General features: G+C 52.1%; 7 protein-coding genes across 9 annotated transcripts; 4 read left to right on the top strand and 3 right to left on the bottom strand.

The window, feature by feature from the left end:
- Nucleotides 1-149: 149 nt before the first annotated feature.
- H310_03927 (AGC/GRK/BARK protein kinase) lies at nucleotides 150-2,803 on the top strand. Of its 3 annotated transcripts, XM_008868004.1 has the most exons (9): nucleotides 150-258; nucleotides 328-699; nucleotides 768-1,323; nucleotides 1,387-1,597; nucleotides 1,664-1,863; nucleotides 1,917-2,074; nucleotides 2,129-2,216; nucleotides 2,314-2,507; nucleotides 2,552-2,803. In XM_008868004.1, exons 2-9 carry the CDS (start codon nucleotides 397-399, stop codon nucleotides 2,711-2,713), a joined length of 1,872 nt encoding a protein of 623 aa, XP_008866226.1. In that variant the 5' UTR covers nucleotides 150-258; nucleotides 328-396; the 3' UTR covers nucleotides 2,714-2,803. The 3 variants fall into 3 exon arrangements, with proteins under 3 accessions (XP_008866226.1, XP_008866227.1, XP_008866228.1); XM_008868005.1 differs by having other exon boundaries at nucleotides 1,917-2,216; XM_008868006.1 differs by having other exon boundaries at nucleotides 150-699.
- A 26-nt stretch (nucleotides 2,804-2,829) lies between these two features.
- Nucleotides 2,830-4,326, bottom strand: H310_03926 (hypothetical protein). The gene is made up of 4 exons (XM_008868003.1): nucleotides 4,254-4,326; nucleotides 3,825-4,185; nucleotides 3,376-3,772; nucleotides 2,830-3,310 (listed from the first exon to the last, which is right to left on the bottom strand). Exons 1-4 carry the CDS (start codon nucleotides 4,280-4,282, stop codon nucleotides 2,877-2,879), a joined length of 1,221 nt encoding a protein of 406 aa, XP_008866225.1. The 5' UTR covers nucleotides 4,283-4,326; the 3' UTR covers nucleotides 2,830-2,876.
- Nucleotides 4,327-5,738: 1,412 nt separating this feature from the next.
- H310_03925 (hypothetical protein) lies at nucleotides 5,739-6,307 on the top strand. Its single transcript, XM_008868002.1, has one exon. It carries the CDS (start codon nucleotides 5,775-5,777, stop codon nucleotides 6,198-6,200), a length of 426 nt encoding a protein of 141 aa, XP_008866224.1. The 5' UTR covers nucleotides 5,739-5,774; the 3' UTR covers nucleotides 6,201-6,307.
- Nucleotides 6,308-6,803: 496 nt separating this feature from the next.
- Nucleotides 6,804-7,367, top strand: H310_03924 (hypothetical protein; the record flags this gene model as incomplete). Its single annotated transcript, XM_008868001.1, has 1 exon — nucleotides 6,804-7,367. The coding sequence occupies one exon, from the start codon at nucleotides 6,804-6,806 to the stop codon at nucleotides 7,344-7,346; it is 543 nt and encodes a 180-aa protein (XP_008866223.1). The 3' UTR covers nucleotides 7,347-7,367.
- Nucleotides 7,368-7,462: 95 nt separating this feature from the next.
- H310_03923 (hypothetical protein) lies at nucleotides 7,463-9,088 on the top strand. Its single transcript, XM_008868000.1, has 4 exons — nucleotides 7,463-7,675; nucleotides 7,721-7,841; nucleotides 7,890-7,987; nucleotides 8,047-9,088. The coding sequence occupies exons 1-4, from the start codon at nucleotides 7,487-7,489 to the stop codon at nucleotides 8,815-8,817; spliced, it is 1,179 nt and encodes a 392-aa protein (XP_008866222.1). The 5' UTR covers nucleotides 7,463-7,486; the 3' UTR covers nucleotides 8,818-9,088.
- On the bottom strand, nucleotides 8,815-10,208 carry H310_03922 (hypothetical protein). Its single transcript, XM_008867999.1, has 6 exons — nucleotides 9,808-10,208; nucleotides 9,581-9,761; nucleotides 9,468-9,532; nucleotides 9,347-9,406; nucleotides 9,111-9,302; nucleotides 8,815-9,030 (listed from the first exon to the last, which is right to left on the bottom strand). Exons 1-6 carry the CDS (start codon nucleotides 10,201-10,203, stop codon nucleotides 8,839-8,841), a joined length of 1,086 nt encoding a protein of 361 aa, XP_008866221.1. The 5' UTR covers nucleotides 10,204-10,208; the 3' UTR covers nucleotides 8,815-8,838.
- Nucleotides 10,209-14,832: 4,624 nt separating this feature from the next.
- Nucleotides 14,833-15,527, bottom strand: H310_03921 (hypothetical protein; the record flags this gene model as incomplete). Its single annotated transcript, XM_008867998.1, has 4 exons — nucleotides 14,833-14,972; nucleotides 15,217-15,292; nucleotides 15,341-15,406; nucleotides 15,495-15,527. The coding sequence occupies 4 exons, from the start codon at nucleotides 15,525-15,527 to the stop codon at nucleotides 14,833-14,835; spliced, it is 315 nt and encodes a 104-aa protein (XP_008866220.1).
- Between the last annotated feature and the right edge of the window lie 2,420 nt (nucleotides 15,528-17,947).

Here is a 17,947-nt window from a genome sequence, read left to right as displayed (position 1 = left end):
CCGTTTTTCGACGAAACCTCGCGCAGTCGTGTCGACCATACTTTCAAGTTAAGACTTCCGGATCAGGCCATTGTTCCATATCGTTGTCGATATCGAGTCGTTTAGGATAAAATCAATCACGGTATAAATCTCGAGATTATTCATAGCCATGGGCAACCTGGTCTGCATCATCGCGCCTCGAGTTGGTAAAGCTATTTGCGGCTAAAGGTGGTTACGAAACATCGAAACGCAGTATCGAGGCGACAGCCCGTGGCTCTGGTACGATCCCGACGGTCGTTGTGATTGTCGAGGGTGCCTACGACCTGAGCCCAACGTGCGAACGTGTAGGACAAGTGTGGTGGCAGCGCCAAGCACGGAAAGGTTGTTGGAGACGTTTGGTGGTCCACCCATTCAACGATGGACGAGCTGCAAGATGCCATTCAGGATGCGCAGTACATAGGGGCGATGGCAGACCCGAGACCACGACCCACCGTGCCGTTTCACCAGCCATCGCCGCAAGAGCTGACCGAGTTCACAGAAAACGTTGCAAGCCACCACTGGCCCACGATGGAATCGTATTTATCGCAGCCCTTGGGGCTGTATCTCTTTCGTCGGTACTGCGAAGCAGAAGCCCACGGCATCGAGAAGCTCTGCTTTCTTCAAGACGTATACGCATATCGCCGCATTCCACAACACAATCGACGAGTCCTCAAGGCAAAGGTGCGTTGGCTCAATGTGGCCACTCTAGTGTGTGGTAGACTGTGTCATTTGTGCTTATCCACGCACAGGCCATCTATGCCACATACATCCATCCACAGACCGCGACCACGTTATCGTCGACGGACCCGCCGACCGCTCCACCGACCACCACCTCTCCGGGAGTTGGTGCTGCTCCCTCCGCGACTATTGCCCTCAAGACCCACCCCCTCCTGGCGTCGACTAAGAATCCTGGCGACACCAACTACGCATGGAAGCAGGAGTCGTCCATCTCGATGACTACCGCTCGGGAATTGTACTGTACGTTCAAGTGCGAGGCCGCCCTCCTCGGCGTCCGTGGCGACCTGACGGAAGACATCGGAAAACAATTGGAAGATGCGAATCTGCTGAGCGGATCCGCCACCTCGACGCTACCGCTGACGTTATTCGACGAGTTGGAAGCGTGTGTTGTGAGTGCATTGGAGCACCACCAGATGGAAGGGTTCAAAGCAAGCGCATTCTTCAAGCGGTTTATGCACTTTTTGCTCATCCAGCAGCGCGAAATCGGCGAAGACGACTTTAGTTTGCTGCGGGTATTGGGCCGAGGCGGCTTCGGCATGGTCAACGGCGCGATCAAGCGGAGCACAGGTCAGTGCAGCAGCACACGCCATGCAGCGGTCGTGATGACTTATGACGAGTTGGTTTGCGCAGGCAAGCTATACGCTATGAAGGCCATGAACAAACGCATCATCAAGAAAAAACACGCGGAGAAGCTGTGCCTGGCCGAGCGCGCCATCTTGACCATGCTCAGTTCGCCGTTCGTCGTGTGCCTCAAGTATGCATTTCAGACCAAGGAGGACTTGTTCCTGGTCCTGGACCTTCGCACGGGCGGTGATCTGAGCTTTCACTTGAACCGCGGCCGGTATGGTGGCGCCCTTTGGAGAAACACCTGCTGCGCATTCGTGCAATACATTGGGTTCGTGTCTAGGTTCACGGAGGAGCAAGTCATGTACTGGTCTGCCCAGATTCTGCTTGGACTCCAGCACTTGCATGAAAAAAACATTGTGTACCGCGACTTGAAGCCAGAAAACATCCTCCTCGACGACAAGGGCAACTGCAGCATCTCCGACTTAGGCCTGGCTGTCGAAGTGACTCCGTCGTTGTGTGGCCGATGCGGCACGCGTGGCTGTAAGTGCCATTGTGAACGGAACGAGAAAATGTTGTGATTGCGTCGGTGGTAGATTGGGCTCCCGAGATGCTGCTCCGGGACGAAGCGGGGAATCGGCTGTGCTACAACCAGACCGTCGACTGGTGGAGCTACGGGTGTGTTGTGTACGAAATGCTGTACGGCAAATGTCCATTTCGAACGTCCAAGGCGAAAGCACTGCACGCCGACAAGGTTCCCATCTCTCTGTCGCAAAGGTGGCGCTTACGAGGAATCTCAAATCGGTAGCAAAAAGCGTACGACATGGCAACGTTGGAACTCACGCCGTCGTACGACCCCAAGTATTTCTCCCCCGAAGCGACCGAGTTGCTGCAGAGTACGTACGAAAACGCCGCCATTGCCGGGGCGTGCCACCGTCTCCCGTCGACACGGCGAACAGTGTTGGAATGCCCCGCCACTTACGACTCTCGTAGAGCTCCTCATTCGAGATCCGACGAAGCGGTTGGGGGCCCGCGGCGCGGACGAAGTGAAAAAGATGAAGTTTTTTGAAAGTGTGGACTGGGTTCAGATGGAAAACATGGCGATTCCGCCGCCGTTCGTGCCCGAACGGGACATCAATGCCGCGTCACAGGCAGACATTGGGTTCTTCGACCCGTCCGTGATCCAGGTACAGGTGCTGCTACCGTCCGCGCGTTGCTCACATCTGCTTAGGGCGTCAAGCTGTCGGATTCGGACCAAGACTTGTACAAGGACTGGCATTTTTGCAGTGCGACAGCATTTCAGAACGAGATCGTCGAGTTCATGGAGTGGGAGGTGAAGCAAGGCCCCATTACACTTGTCACGCACACCAACACGTGCTGCAACGTGTCATGAGAGTTCCCATGGCTGCCGTCGACCACAGGTCAGCCGTGTAGACAGAGTTAGAGTCCTAAATTATCCAAGCGTTGATGCCCTTGGCTGCACTGTTTGGTGTTGAATGGGTTGCTGCGAGCTGCTCGAAACACACACCGCGTTCGCGTTAAGAGTGTTAGTGCCTCTAGTGACTCGCGGCATACTCCTTGTTGAGGACGCCGGCAATGACCAAGTGCTGGATCTCGGACGTGCCTTCATAGATTTCTGTGATACGCGCGTCGCGGTAGTGGCGCTCCGCCGGCATGTCCGAAACATACCCCATGCCACCGAGAATCTGAACCGCTTGGTGTGAATTGTACGTGGCGACCTCGGACGCCTTGAGCTTGGCCATCGCGGCTTCCTTGGAGAAGGCCAGACCGGCGTCCTTCAATTCGCACGCGCGCCACGTTAGCAGCCGTGCCGCATCAAGTTCCATCGCCATGCGCGCAAGCTTGGTCTGAATGATCGGGTTCTTGGCCAGGGGCTGGCCAAATGTCTTGCGGTCGTGGGCGTACGCGATCGCACAGTCGAGAGATGCCTGCGCAATCCCAAGGGCTTGTGACGCAATACCAATGCGACCTATGTACAAGTGTGCCGGTAGGAGAACGAGAGGATAAAGAGCGAATCGAGAGACGACAACTCACCGCCGTCCAACGTCGTCATAGCAATCTTAAAACCTTCGCCTTCCTTGCCGAGAAGGTTTGCATGCGGGATCTCGACGTTTTCAAGAATGAGCTGAGCGGTGGACGACGCGCGGATCCCGAGCTTGTCCTCCTTCTTCCCCAACGTTATCTGTTTCATGTCGACCAAGAACGCGCTGATTCCCTTGTGAGCCTTGGACTTGTCAGTCGTGGCAAAAATGATGGCCTGGTCTGCTTCATGCGCGTTCGTGATCCACATCTTGGTACCGTTCAGGATGTACGACGTGTCTGTTTTGCGTGCTGTGGTGGCTGCTGCTCCGGCATCACTGCCATTACCAGGCTCGCTCAACCCAAAGCAGCCGAGCTTTTCGCCAGATGCAAACGGGACCAAGTGCTCAGCCTGCGAAAATTGATTGTGACGACAACGGGAGGATGGTGGTCAGCTGGCAAACCTTTTGTTCCTCGGTGGCATACTTGTCGACCGGCGCGCAATACAACGAGTTGTTGACAGACATGATGACCCCCGTGGAAGCACAACCACGACTGATCTCTTCCATCGAGATGGCATACGCCAAGTAATCGAGCCCCGTGCCGCCGTGTGTGTCAGGCACAAATACCCCCATCAAACCCATCTCTGCCATCGTCTTGACAGCATCTGCAGGGTACAGATGTTCGCGGTCCCATTTACCAGCGTTGGGAGCAAGCTCCTTGTCGGCGAACGAGCGTACCGATTCGCGCAACATTTGGTGTTCTTCAGACAACTTGGAGTACGACAACGCACTCATGTGACGGACGGGCGTTTGCTTCGAAGCACTACACATAACATGGTGCAAAAATGCATTAGAATGCTGCTTCGTCGAGACCGTGCCAATGCCGCGTACTGGATGGCGATGCGGCGGGCGACAAGCATGGTGGCGGGCGAGTTCCGAAGTTCCTTGGAGACCTCGTTGAGTCAACGCATTCAAAAATCTTCCGGATAACGGTGTCGAGTCCACCAATCATATTGAACTACAACGTGGTGCGTCCAACGCCTAAATTAGGCAAGTACCTAAGTGAAGTCAGTACCCACACCATCTGTACTCGTAGCATCAATAGTACCTCATCCGCGCTGATACCCAGGCGTGTCGATCACAAACGTGGTGCCGCTCTCGACGGCGCTCTTGTACGCGGATGGCTGATTGAGAACCCCGACGCCGCCGAGAGCCGCTTGAGGCACTGTTGCTGCGGCCCGATCTTGAACATGATCGCAAGAAAGGTCAGGAGCAATGCCCCCCCGCCGCCCCTTATTCGTCAACACTACAGCGCTTGCACCACAATCGAGTACTTGGCGCCTCCTCACTGTGCTACCTCTGCGGTGGCGTGAAGGTAGAACATGCACATTTATACGCTCTTCCTCTTGTACTCAAGGATGGGGAAACTGTCGGACGCGGCCCCTGCTGACATCTTGAGGCTCCATCCGATGTTGAACAGCGGCGAGTGCGACGCGATTTTGTACCCTTCCAGGACGAAGATTCGTGTGAAGAAGGGGTATGTCAAGCCCGGCAAAGTGTTTGAGGCAATCCCCACGTCAGCATGCTGGCAACGCAGGCCGATTGATTCCCTACTGAAACCCGGCCCTCCAGGCTGCCGTGCCGCGGCCCGGGTCATCCAACATGCCCCAATTGTTGTAGAAGTTGCATTCACTGGCGAAGCTACCCTACAGAACGTTGGGGGACGCGGGGGCGACGAAGGTAAGCCGGGGCCCTCGTGTACTTCGAGTTCAAATGAACTGTATTGCGTGGCTGATGCTGCTGGCCTTGAGCACTCATTTCAAATGACGCTCAAGTTGGGCAATCTCAACATCACGTAGTGTAGGTTTTGCGGCGATCCTTCCTTCATCTGCAGCCGTCAAGCAAGGGCGACGCACTATATTCGAGGGGCTTGAAACGTGGGTCGACAAGTCGTCGTGTGCGCAACTAACTGTAAATGCCGAGGTGCGGGCGGCTGAGAGTTGAAGCATGGTGTTGCAGTATCGACGAGTGAGTTGGTTCCTCTGGCATGGGTGACCCGTCGTCGATCGGGGCGATGCGTTACCAATTGATGGACAACGAACCGTGGTTGATGGGAGGGCATTGGGCCATCTACATCTTCAGCTGGGTGCATAGCTTGGCTACCCACTGCAGCCCAGATTGCGCGCAAGGTCCATTCAGCAAGGCGCGTCGTGCGATCTCGTGCTGGCTGGACGCTGTGACTTCGTTAATTTGCACCAACAGGACGCAGATTGTTGGAGTAGTGTTGCAAAAAATTCACAAATACTCCAGAGTATTTACTACAAATTTACTACAAATTCGCCGTTTTTCTTGTTTCATCCATTTTCCGGTTAGTGTACGAAATCCAAACAATCCAAACTCAGCCGTCGCAAGATGCGCTTCACCCCCGCCCTTATCTTCATGGCCGCCGCGTGTAGCCACGCCGCAGCATCGCTGGACCGAGGAAGTCCGAAAGTCAGCCTCGAGCTTCAACGCGCGTTTGAGACGAACGAATACGTCGATATCATCGTCGACATGGACCAGTCGACGGAACAGGTCGAAGCTGTCGCAGGCGAGCCAACCGACTCGTTTGTCGAGAAGTTGCAAGCATTCACGGAAGTCCAACAAAAGCCAGTGAAGGACCTCCTCAACACACACCCAAACCTTTTCCACGGCACGCCGACTTTCTTCTGGATCACAGACTCCATCGCCATCCCCCAAGCGTCAGCAGAATTAGTGTCTCAATTGGCGGCCATGGACGGCGTCAAGAGCATCCACGCTCCGGAAATTGCACACATTGACGGCGGTGGTCCCAATTGATTCGTACTATAGCCTCGTTATGGCTTGCAATACATATCTTGTTCTGCGCTCGTCACTTCCCATGGCGAGCCGAGTCGATGGGGGCGCCGGAGTGCTTTCTACCCAGAGCGGCTTTCTCGACTGCGTTTCGACCCTGCAACCCATTGCTGACACACACACGGTTAACGTTCAAAGTCGCGTACTTGTCCACGGTCGAAGCCATGAACAGCTGACAACCAGAAAGATGCCTCTCTTCTCACCCTGCAGCGTTTCCTCAGCCACAATCAGCTCCTTCCTTAACCTCGCGACCTGCGGTCACGGTCCACGCCGCCGCGATCGCAATTCGGCATATCCCCTGCATGCAATCCACATTGCACCAACAGAATGTTGGTTTCTCGGACTCGCCAGTTTCATTCGTCGACGAGAAAGAAGGTCACTGTACTTATCGAGGGAATCCTGTTCATGTTGGAGGGCTGTGCGCGGAACACGTTGTGATGCGGCACGTTGAGGCGAACCGCCAGACGCAAGGGGACGTTTGTGTGTGAAAACGCGAGCGTATACGTTGTCTTCGCATCGGACCCCGCGGAAGTGACAATAGCAGTGCCATGCACACCTTCAACCGCGATGGGGATTCTCCAATGGATCCATAAATTCCTTATTCAGTATGCAGGGCCGTGGGCTCTGTCACTTGTTTACGCGTCCCCTGTTCCCAAGCCAAAGCGAATGGGGCCGTGGCTGGTCGTGGCAATTGTCCAGTTTGCCATTCACACCGCCGCTTCCCAAGACTGCGCTGCCCCGTTGACCATGAGCTCCAAGATTTCCCCCGAGTTACAGCAAGCGTTCTCCACTCAAGACCATGTCAACATCATGGTCGAAATGACTCGGTCGACGTCGGAAGTCGAAGCCGTGCCAGGTGATCGAACGCAGTATATGCAAAATCTCCAAGCGTTCTCGGCGGCCCAGCACCAGCCTGTGAAGGACCTATTGGCATTGCACCCCGACGAGTTCATTGGCGAAGCCCAGTACTTTTGGATCGACTCGAAGGTTCACGTACCGCAAGCCACGGCCGTCCTTGCCATGGAATTGGCGTCGTTGCCGACGGTGAAGGCCATCCGCGGCGAAGTCACAGCCCACATCATGACGACGGGAGGTGGGCTAGACCTTTAATTCAAACTTGTTTTTTGTGCATTCTTTTGCTGCCACTCGCTTGCTCCTGCAGAAACGGCCCGAAGGTTTTGACATTGATGGCCGAGTGGCGTTACGTATACTGTTTCATCGGCAGACGGAGTTGGCACAAAGGCGACTTGATGCCCAAGTGCGCAGCGGCACCTTCTCATGCCAATGTCGGCAGCGCCCACACCGCCCATCAGAAGCTACATGCTCTATACCAAAGCGTCTTGCAAACATCGGCCATTTTGGCGCTTTTGGCGACCGAGATGACGTGGCCGAAGGTGATGGACCTCCTGACTGCCAAGCATTACTCCATGGGGCACACGGTACGCAATCCTGATGATGTTTGAACCAACGCCTCGAGGGTGTAGGTGTGGCGAGCTGGTCAAGTGCCGATCGAAATCGGGTTCGTTTTGGACGGACAGTTTGAGCTGCAACCAGGAACGGACAACAACGCGTGTGGCGGTGCCACGACCAAAGTGTGCACTCGTGGTACGATTGATGACAGGTAGTCCATGGGGATGGCTCACGCTACTGCAGGCGCGAGCGTTGCCGGATTCGCCACGGTCCACCATCTCCCCCTTGAGTACTCGGTCGTCGCTGTGAAGTACAAATGTACCCTCATGACCATTTCCAAGGTTGCCGTCGATGTCCATGTTGATCAGCTACAGCAAAAACTCATCTCCACCCCATCTAGAGCAAGTTCACGACAGTCTTGCATCAACTTGACGCGTCGCGAGCCCAAACACTTCAAGACCTTCTCGTATCAACCCACCAAGACGACATGCTAGCTCTATATGCCCCCGCCGCCGTGGCTCCATTGGTAAATACCCGTCTCCCTCCAGCACCAGTGATGCCACCACCTCCATTACTCCCCACGACCCTCGCCGTCGAATATGAAAGCTCCAGTGGCACGCTTGTGCTGCACGAGCCCGTTCGCAACCCCCGTGGGACGCTCAAGCCCCGGTTACATCCCATTTGTGTCAAAGCAAAGGCCAACATGGTTCGTCGGCTCGAACAGCTTCACGTTCCCGAACACTACCAAGCAGCCGACTCGATTCCATCACCGAAATCTGTGAGCTACCACGGCACTGTGACCAAAATCAAGCCGGTTGGAAGGCTCCTAAAGGCTCTGGACAAACAGAGAGACCCCCTCGTGGTGCATGCCGAGCGAGAGCTAGCGTGTGGAAGGGCGGCATCTTCTTTGCTGGCCCCAACGCCTCACCATGCACTTCCAACCACTCATACGCAGTCCGTGCCGTCATTACCATCCCTCGTGCACCCACACCTGCGACCCATCGTCCAGCGTCAAGTGTCCCCCATCGCCAACAAGCTGTACATTCGAATGGATTCCACGAGCGTTGAAAAACACACTGCCTTCCTCGGTTCCAACGCCCCCTCTCTCCAATCGCGGACGACCCCCCTCCAGCGGCCAACAACCGTACCAACCCCCCCTCCACCACAATGAGATAGCACTACGTCTTATTATTTATGCATACAACTTGGCTGGAACGTCGAGGCGACCGTTTGCGCTATGACCCCAGCATTGCACGCGGCCTGTTCGAGATAAAATGCCACACCCGTGATCCCATCCCAGCGTCAGCTCGTCAAATGCAACGAGCTTGGGGATGTTGGTGACGCCTTCCGTCATGCCCCAGCACAGCACCGTCTTGTCTCCAGCCTATGGAACCCACAGCACCAGGTTCTTCAGACTTAATTCTCATCATCAGAAGAAAAGGCATGCATGTGGTAGGACGTGACCTGGATGCCGCACGCAGACAGCCGACTCGTGCTGACGAGGGCGAACTTGACGTCACTTGGCGGATTGCACTGCTTGCGATGGTTATCTCCCCAGCACCGCACAGTGTTGGCCTCAGTGACACCGCACGAGAAGTCGCCAGGAGCGGCTGACACCTGGAGGAACTTGACGTCTTGGGGTGCAGAGCTTTGGCCCTACTCGATCGCCGTTGGAGATGGTGTAATGGCCACCTACTCACTTGACGATTCGCACCCCAGCACGATACGGTGCCGTCCGTGGCGAGCGCACAGGAGTGGCCCTGATAAACAGTTAGCCATCGTGTAGGGGTTTGGAGTAGTAGCGGGCTGCGGTTAGCGCACCTTGCCGCAACTGACTTGGACGAACCGACCTTGCGGCACGTTGAGCTGTCCGTCGTAGTCGGCGCCTATCATGGCTGTCAGGAGGCGTCAGAGATAATGAATATGGTACGCGCCCCAACAAGAGAGAGTTCCATCTTTGAGCACGCCACACGAATGAAAATCCCCACAGCTGACTTGAACAAAGAGCCCTGCAGGGCTTTGCGCGTGATTAGGATCCCCCCAACACTCAATCGTCTCGTCGAGTGTGACTCCACAGGTGTGGAATCTCCCGCTGCTTACTTGGATAAACTCGACCTAAGGCGCTGTAAATGACATCCCTGGAAGACTGGCACCAACGTACGTCTGGCGGGGAGGACTGGCCAAGAGTGTTGTCGCCCCAACATACGACTTTCCCGCCAAAGTCCACCGTGGACACGGAGTGAATCGCACACGTATGCTCGATGCCAGCCGATACCGTGGTGTCGTCAATGTCCACATGATCAATCACTCCACTTGACGCCATCGCCTCAGCACGTGCCTGGACGTGCGGGATCGTTTCCGATTCAGCGTTCAATGAGGTGGGTAGGTCTTCGAACGGCGAACGGGTGTCGCTTTCGCCATCGATATCAGACCACTGGTCGACATCGTTCAGGGAATCTCCAGACGCAGTGTCGATAGAGCCAGACGTGCCCTCTGCATGTGCCATCAGCGCCGCGGCAAGCAGCATGCCTGCGACCACGGCCCGGCGTCGTCCCATTTTCGTATCTTTTGTCGAGACACAGCGTTTCATTGGTCGCAGAGCCCTTTATCCGAATATCCGGATAAGCTTCCAGGTGGGTGATGTCGTACAACGAAATGATACATTCGCAAAAGACATTGTACAAAATGATACATTCGCTCGCATGTCACCCCATGCCAAGGTGTGATCCGCACACGTTGCCCACACGGTGGATGTCCTTCTTAACCTCCAAGCGAGACGTGAGGTCAGGCGCCAGCGCCACGCCACAACCCTTCGTGAGGACACAGTTGAGGACATACCCTCACCAGTTTGACGCCCTGATACATACACGTGGCGCACCTGTGGTTCACCAACTCACCAACTTTAGCCCCAATGAATTCAACCTCCTATGGCACGATCTACAACCCCATGTCAACCAGTCCTGAAACGTCGGCGCAGGCCGAAAGTGCGAAGTCGCAGGGAGAGACATGTTGTTCATGACCCTGGTCAGCCTCAAGCACTGTGGATCATGGGACATTGTTGCCGCCTCATTCAACGAGAAGTCAGCTACACTTTCAAAGCAAGTTACTACGTTCCTGACGGCACTACATCCCCAGCTCAATACCATGTACATTGAAGCCCTGCAACCAAGTACGCAATGAGCTATCTCCAATGTTCTGGTGCCTGCTTCAAGAACTTTCCTTCTGCCCTGTATGCTGTTGATGTGACTTTCCAGCCAACCTTCTCTCCCACCGGTGGTTTCGTTGATAAAAAGCGCTTCTACAGTAGAACGGACAATATGGATTGAAAGTTGAGGCGAGTGTATTGCCAAACGGCTTGGCCGTCCATGTGACCCCAGCCGTACCAAGAAGCACAGAGGACATGCGATATGTGAGTCTAAGAAGGACCTTCATCGAGCCCAGCTCACGAAGTGCGAAGAAGACCTCACCATGGAAGATACTAATGCACGATGAATACCCAGGGTCATGGGCTGTCCTGGCTGATAAGGGTTACCAAGGCTTGCACCGCTACATCCGTGGAATAACGCCTGGAAAACGTCCACCTGGGGGACTTTTGTCCATTGAAGACATGACAAACAATGACATGATTGCAAGCGACCGTGTTATTGTGGAGAACTTCTTTGGTCGACTAAAGACTTTATGGTAGGTTGTGAGTGACACATATACTTGGAAGAGGGACAATTATGATCTCTCTTTTCAGGCATGTATAGCTTTCACAAATGTGCATTTAGGTTTTATGCCATTGAAGGACGAAGAAGGCTATGACTACAATAGGTATGTCAATTGTCTCTTTTCTTCTTCCGACAAGTAGAAATTTCGACGGCAAAATTCCTTAAAAAAGTCTCGAGAGAAACGCAAACATCGCTTGAGCACTCTTTCTTCCTGCTGAGGATGGTTCGCAATTTGGCTTGGCTCGGATGTTGAGTTCTTCGGTAGTGCGGATGAAAGTGGTAATTTTGATTAGATATATCATGATCAATAAATCAAATACTTAGATTTTAATTATGACATCGCTGCAATACAAAACCACGAAATTCAAAGAAAGTCACTTTGTCAATTTGTTGATCACTTAGTCACATCCCAAATGTATGACAGTGTCTTCGAAAACAGTATGATTTGACAACTCACAGAATGCTCTCCGAAAGTAGTCCAATTTCAGCCAATCAATCATTCATTCGTCAAGTGGTCTATTAGAAAAGACATTGCCAAAATCAGGACGACCGAACGATGGCCCCTCGAGACAAGAGGCGTCACTAAGATGGCCTTGTGAAGATCTGGCGGCGAACATGCGAAACGAAAGCTGCAACCGGGTTCAATAGCGGTCGCCGTGCCAACAAAAGACTCTAGTATGCGCAGACAGTCACAGCAGTACCGTCGTTCAAGCGGTCCAACCTTCGAGCATTGACGGCACCTTCCGGTGTGCTCAAGACAACTCTGTGGCGTCTGTTGAAGGCGAAGGCGCTAAAGCGGTGCGCTAGTCGACTCACTCCATGCTGCACAACGCCTTGACACGTGTAGGAGTGTGCAATATTGTAAATGAGTACCTCGATCTATTCTGGACAGGTTGACACCCATTCGTAGCATATTCATTCGAACGACAAACGATCACACTAGCAAACATCACCGACGACACCAAAGAACAAGTTGGTTCGGTTGGACTTTGTGAAGACGAACCTTCGCCAGGGCCATGCCAACTCGATGCATTGCCATGACATGCTGGAGGCAGTACACATCAAAGAGAAGCATTTTTTTTCACTCGTTTAACAGGCGCAACGACATTTGCAATGATGGGCCGGTGTCGACGTGAAAGTGGCAATCCAAGCGGAACCTCGCGAAGGTCATGTTCCCCACCAGACAAAAGACTTCCAAAAATTAATGTTGTGGCAGGCCGCAAGTTCAATTCCATTTGATAAGACAACGCACGACCTCACGTTGGTGTCCAAGATGCTGTGTGGTTGCTGCGCACATAAACAAGAACCGAGAAAACCAAAATTTCTTAAGGTATTCTTAATCAAAAATACGACTTCCATCAGCACTGTCATAATATTCTACGTCTGAGTTGCCTTGAACATTGTCGGTAAACAAAGAACTCAAACGGCGCCTGCGCTTTTCGCGAGATTTCGCGACGGAATCAGCTCGCATAGCTGACTTTTTCTTATCCGACGACACCAGCCCATTGATGTTCCTATTCAAATCATGTCCATCTTCGTTTCTCAATGGCATGAAACGAATATGAACATTCGTGAGGGCGACGAAAATCTGGAAAAATACATCGTATATTTCACGCTTCCATGAGTGCGTGCCACCAACAATATTCCACAACATCTTCAAACGACCGAAAATGTTTTCCACAATGATACGGTCATGCGCAACTTTGTCATTGTAAGCCATATTGTCCGGCGTCAGCAGGCCACCAGGGGGACGTTTGACAGGAGTAATAGCCCGGACTTGATAGTGAAGGCCTTGATAGCCTTTGTCTGCCAGAAGGGCCCATGCTCCAGGGTACTCGTTCGTCAGCCAAAGGTCCATCATCAAACGTGTCTTCCTCGTCGACAAGTTTCCGCAGATGAGATTCGTGAAAGTCATGGTTGGACTCGCAAATGGAGAAATCAGAGACACTTCCAGGGACAGAATTGGTGACGTTGATAGCCAGTCCACTGGGCAACACGCTGGCTTCGACCTTGAGGCCACATTTACCGCGCTTCTTGCTGAAGAATCGCTTCTTCTCATTGAAGCTTCCTGCTGGGGCGTTGGTCTTATGAAACGTCACATCTACTGCGTACAAGGCCATGGGAAAGTGTTCAAACCGACGTCCGGACATCGTCAAGGTTTGCATGGAATACTTGTGGCGAACTGCATCGATGTATCTTGCTTTCACGTAGGAATGTATGGCAATCAAGAAGTTCGTGACCCGCTTGGAGTTCTAATTAGACAAATTCTGCAAACGTGAAAATCCTGGTGAAGTTCTCTAGAAAAGTCTTCGTCGAAAGTTCCCAATGAAAAGTGTTCTGCTACGAGACAAATTACTTATCAACTTTCGCAATCGCCAAATGGACACCTCAATGGCAATGATGGCCGCGCTTGGCCTCACGCTTGGCCACGAGTCCACTGAACCAAGTGCTTTTGGCATTCCTAAGTATCGTTTTGACCGTAAAGCCCAATCGGACAAAGAGTGCGAATACAACTTTCGATTTAAAAGCTATGAAATCAAACTGATTGTACGCAAACTTGGCATTCCAAGCCTGCTGCCAAACAAATACCGATACCACGTCATCGCCGAGAAAGCCCTGTGCATACTCCTAAACCGTTTTTCCTGGCCGCATCGTCTTGGATCGATGGTGCTGCTGTTTAGAAGGAGTCGCGAGGCGATTTGTGCTATTGCAAATGAAGCCATGGACTTTGTGTACACTGTATTTCAAACTCTGCTCAGATAAGCGTCTTAATGGCAACTGGATGCGCCGATGCGCTTCTGCAATCCACGAGTGGGGAGCCCCATTGGACACCTGCGTTGGTTTCATAGACGGTACAGTGCGTGGATTTTGTCGTCCAGGAAATGGGCTACCATCAGTGGCGTACAACGGACACAAGGTTCGTGATGATATTGCTGAAATCGCTAACGCAACGTTGGAGAAAACATGCTTTGAAGATTCAAGCGATCACGTCGCCGGTTGGCATAATCGTGCACTTGTATGACCCAGAACCGGTGTCACGACGTGATGCATATGTTTAGGAGCGCAGCAACATTGTTCCGTATTTGCACGATCGTTTAGTTCTCGATGGGACGCGCTATGTCGTTTACGGCGACCCAGCCAATGGAGTCAACAATGTGATCCTGATTGGGTACAAAGGATCGCGACTGACCTCATCGCAAAATTGTCCAACAGTGGCATGAGCTCTGTTAGGGTGAGCGTCGAGTGGGGATTTGGACTTGTTGCGAAGCTTTGGACATTTATGGATTACCATGGAGGCCAAAAACTTGGTTTACAGCTTGTTGGAATGCATTATGTAGTAACTGTTCTACTGATAAATATTCTTACATGCGTAAAAGGCGGAAACCAAATCTCAACGTTTCTTGGCGTCCGACCTCCAAGCCTGGAAGATTATTTGTACTCCGAGTCGAATAATTAATCATGCAATTCTGTTTTCATTATTGCTTTGGCACAAATGAGCGCAACACTCCCAGCGTTCCTTGAAAAAGTTTCCATTGGTTCTCGCTGTCTCGCTTGTCCAGTTCGAGTCGAGCTTCCCTTTCGGCCTTATCCAGGGCAAATCTTGCTTCTTCCAGCTCTAAGCGGCGTTGAGCCAATGAGTTGGCTTGTAGGGCACTTTCAATTTCCGACATCTTGATTTCATATGCACGATCAAAGTGAATTGCAAAGATTCCTGTTTCTGTTACCTTCTTGTTACCTTCTGAATCTTTCGCGGTTTCTTCTCCTTGGTGTTCTTCGACTCTGCATCACTGTCGCTTGGCAATCAAGCGACTTTTTCTCTTCGGCGTCCGCTCGCATCGCAGCATCCCTCAGTTTCTCACCGTCACTCTCGCGCTTTTCGACCTTGGCAAGCTTCTCTTCTTTTAGCATGCGCTTTCGAGAGTGCGATTGATCGATCTGTGTATGAGTCAGCATGTCAGCTTCATTGTACCATTAAGCTCTTACCAAGTCAACACTGTCTTGCAGGAGATGCTCACGCTCGCTGTACTCTTCTTCGGTTCCCGATGGTCCCTAAGAGCTATTGGTATTGCGCTTGAACGCGTCAAGTAGATCGTCCAAACCCTTGCGGCACGAAACGCTGGTCAATCCATCTCCGTACATCATGCACATGTTCACGGCAACCTCGTCCCATCGCGACTTCACCGCTCCATAAGGAGCGTCATATGGCTGAATGTGTATTATCTCATTCAAAAGATCGACATCTGAAGCTGATTTGAACCGGAATGATGCTTTGCGCTTGGCGTTCTCGTTCTTGGGAAGGACTCGGATGGAAAACGTCACAAGGAAAAAGTTTTCACTGTGAGCTGTTCGGACAGTGAAATTCTCGAACCACTTATATACGGATGTGTCGGATAAGTGGCCTCTCAGTGATTTCTCCAAAGGAATTCTACTTAGCAGAATTCGTCTATTGTCAATATTTTTACTTCCTCTGTTAGCTATTACTGCCACCACAACGACTCCAGGCCACACCAAATATTCATATTTGGGCCAAATATGATACTGAATATCGCAAAAAAGAGATTAAAAAATTGCAGGGAGAGCCCATGGGAAGGAAACTCCAAGTGGAAGATTGGGTAGTCAAAATTGACAACGCCTTAGCGCCACCAGATCATACTTAAAAATAAGTAAAATTAGAATGAAACTACGGGTCTACGAGTCAGAAAATATCTCAAATCTCTCTCCATGAGCACACCCCAGCCCGACACGGGAATTGACTCCGAGTGCGAGGCGTGAGGTTGCAATCGCCCTGCAAGAATACATGTGTATGGGAAGCTTCCACGTGGAACAATCAAAGCAATTGCGGCGCAATTCCAACTCAACCGTTGCACCGTGCGAGAAAAATGGAGCCGCTACAAGGATGGCAACTTGGCAACGCCAAAAGTCGGCCGTGCTGGTCCAAAGCCCAAGCACTCAGCGCAGGAGATAAGTGACCTAATACAACAAGTCCCTCATCAACAGCGCAGCACCTTGAGACTTCGCCGAAGCCACCGGGTTGACCACGTTCGTCCTCAACCGTGCCCTCAGAAAGGAATCGTTCACCGCAAGTCGTCGCGCCTGAAGCTCATTCTGACAGAAGTAAACAGATGCGAGCGCCTTGTATTGACCTTTTTGTTGAAAATTGGACTTTCGGTGGAATCGTTACGAACAAAACACTTCTTTTCGACAACTGATGCAACCAATCAAATAACTCGTAGCACACATCCATTATGCCATGCCATCCTTCACCGGCACTCAATCACTTCTCCAAGCTGTCGTGCGGGACCACGCCTCCGTGTCAAGGGAAAGCCAGAGGCCTGGCCTCGAAAGTTGCGGACACTTGGAACAAGCCGGAAGTTGAACAAGTGGCCAATACCCACAAGCGCTTCGAGATCGTTGTCGTCGGCGCTTTTCATGAATGTGCTCTGTGTGCACTGCGACTTTCGTGGTTGAGGCTGTTTGGTTTCGAAACACGTAAGGAACACGTGGATTCGTTTCATTTGATGTTTGTATTGCGTCAGAAATTGCGTCAATCGTGCTTCGTCAAAATTATTGACGCAGCAGTCTAGTTTTGAACTGACGCAACAATATTCTGTGCCACGTCAACCTCACACAAGAGGCCATCTACACTTACCTAGCCTCCACGGACGGGTGGAGTTTGTTGTGCGTCGGCAGCCGCCGAATTGTCCGGATTTGAACGTGATTGACCTTGGATTCTTTGCGTCGATACAAACTTTGCATGATGAGTCGCACCGTTGATAACATTATTGCGTCAACTGTGATGGCCGTTGACACTCTCACTGGAGAGACGTTGGCCAAAGTCTTTCTCACCCTACAGTCCGTAATGCTATTGATCCTCGAGCACTGTGGTGGTAACCACTTTAAGTTGCATCATCCGCGAAAGGATTTCATGCGACGTATGGGCCCCCTTCCTTTGAATTTGTCCTGCCCTGTGTCGCTGCTCTTTGATGCGAATGCCTTCCTTCAACAGTCGGACCCAGAAATTCAAAAGTTGCGGTTATGACCAATGAAATATGTTAATTTTTCAATCATCCAATTGTATTAAGTGGTGGCACTAATACAGTACAAAAAAGGTGGTTTTCAAATGGTGGTAGTAAGTAATAGCTAACAGAGGAAGTACTCCCTCCGTTCCACAAAAATGTACTGAATCAGAAACTTGGCGTACGGCGCCTTGAATAAAATAGCAAATCACCCCAAAATATTATACATCAGTATTTAGTTTCACAAGGTGTATCCATACGACGAACCAATCAAATCACGTCAAATACTTGTCGCATATTCACGCAAATGGAGGAATGGCCAAAATCCGACGGCACCGCTGAACTCGGGAGGGGGGTTTACCCCGAGAACCCTCCTACCGAGCGCAACAGATTCATCGAATATGTACGTCTTCTATTCATCATCAATCATGCTAATCGGCTCGATGCCCATCTCGTCCAAAGCACACACCAAGTCGTCGTCCAAGTCCATGTCCTCAAGGGCGCACGACAGCTCGGCCATCGCCTGCGCGGTACGGAGCTCGGCAGCGATGGCGAGATCCATTGCGGCGCCATC

Source organism: Aphanomyces invadans (genome assembly GCF_000520115.1).
Source record: "Aphanomyces invadans strain NJM9701 unplaced genomic scaffold supercont1.6, whole genome shotgun sequence".
In the NCBI taxonomy this organism is placed as follows: domain Eukaryota; phylum Oomycota; class Saprolegniomycetes; order Saprolegniales; family Verrucalvaceae; genus Aphanomyces; species Aphanomyces invadans.
The sequence above is the reverse complement of the archived record's forward strand: the minus strand, read 5'-3'. Positions and strand labels throughout refer to the sequence as shown.

What these genes read in the sequence shown, in the direction of transcription:
- H310_03927 (XM_008868004.1), top strand. Translation starts at nt 397, where the DNA reads ATGGACGAGCTGCAAGATGCCATTCAGGATGCGCAGTACATAGGGGCG. An exon ending in CCGATGCGGCACGCGTGGCT is followed by an intron (nt 1,864 to 1,916) that starts GTAAGTGCCATT and finishes CGTCGGTGGTAG; the next exon opens with ATTGGGCTCCCGAGATGCTG. An exon ending in AAGCACTGCACGCCGACAAG is followed by an intron (nt 2,075 to 2,128) that starts GTTCCCATCTCT and finishes TCAAATCGGTAG; the next exon opens with CAAAAAGCGTACGACATGGC.
- H310_03926 (XM_008868003.1), bottom strand. Translation starts at nt 4,282, where the DNA reads ATGCTTGTCGCCCGCCGCATCGCCATCCA. An exon ending in GCCCGCCGCATCGCCATCCA is followed by an intron (nt 4,186 to 4,253) that starts GTACGCGGCATT and finishes TGTTATGTGTAG; the next exon opens with TGCTTCGAAGCAAACGCCCG. An exon ending in TATGACGACGTTGGACGGCG is followed by an intron (nt 3,311 to 3,375) that starts GTGAGTTGTCGT and finishes ACTTGTACATAG; the next exon opens with GTCGCATTGGTATTGCGTCA.
- H310_03925 (XM_008868002.1), top strand. Translation starts at nt 5,775, where the DNA reads ATGCGCTTCACCCCCGCCCTTATCTTCATGGCCGCCGCGTGTAGCCAC.
- H310_03923 (XM_008868000.1), top strand. Translation starts at nt 7,487, where the DNA reads ATGCCCAAGTGCGCAGCGGCACCTTCTCATGCCAATGTCGGCAGCGCC. An exon ending in ATTACTCCATGGGGCACACG is followed by an intron (nt 7,676 to 7,720) that starts GTACGCAATCCT and finishes TCGAGGGTGTAG; the next exon opens with GTGTGGCGAGCTGGTCAAGT. An exon ending in GACCAAAGTGTGCACTCGTG is followed by an intron (nt 7,842 to 7,889) that starts GTACGATTGATG and finishes ACGCTACTGCAG; the next exon opens with GCGCGAGCGTTGCCGGATTC.
- H310_03922 (XM_008867999.1), bottom strand. Translation starts at nt 10,203, where the DNA reads ATGGGACGACGCCGGGCCGTGGTCGCAGGCATGCTGCTTGCCGCGGCG. An exon ending in TCCAAGTCAGTTGCGGCAAG is followed by an intron (nt 9,407 to 9,467) that starts GTGCGCTAACCG and finishes ACTGTTTATCAG; the next exon opens with GGCCACTCCTGTGCGCTCGC. An exon ending in TGTCTGCGTGCGGCATCCAG is followed by an intron (nt 9,031 to 9,110) that starts GTCACGTCCTAC and finishes TGGGTTCCATAG; the next exon opens with GCTGGAGACAAGACGGTGCT.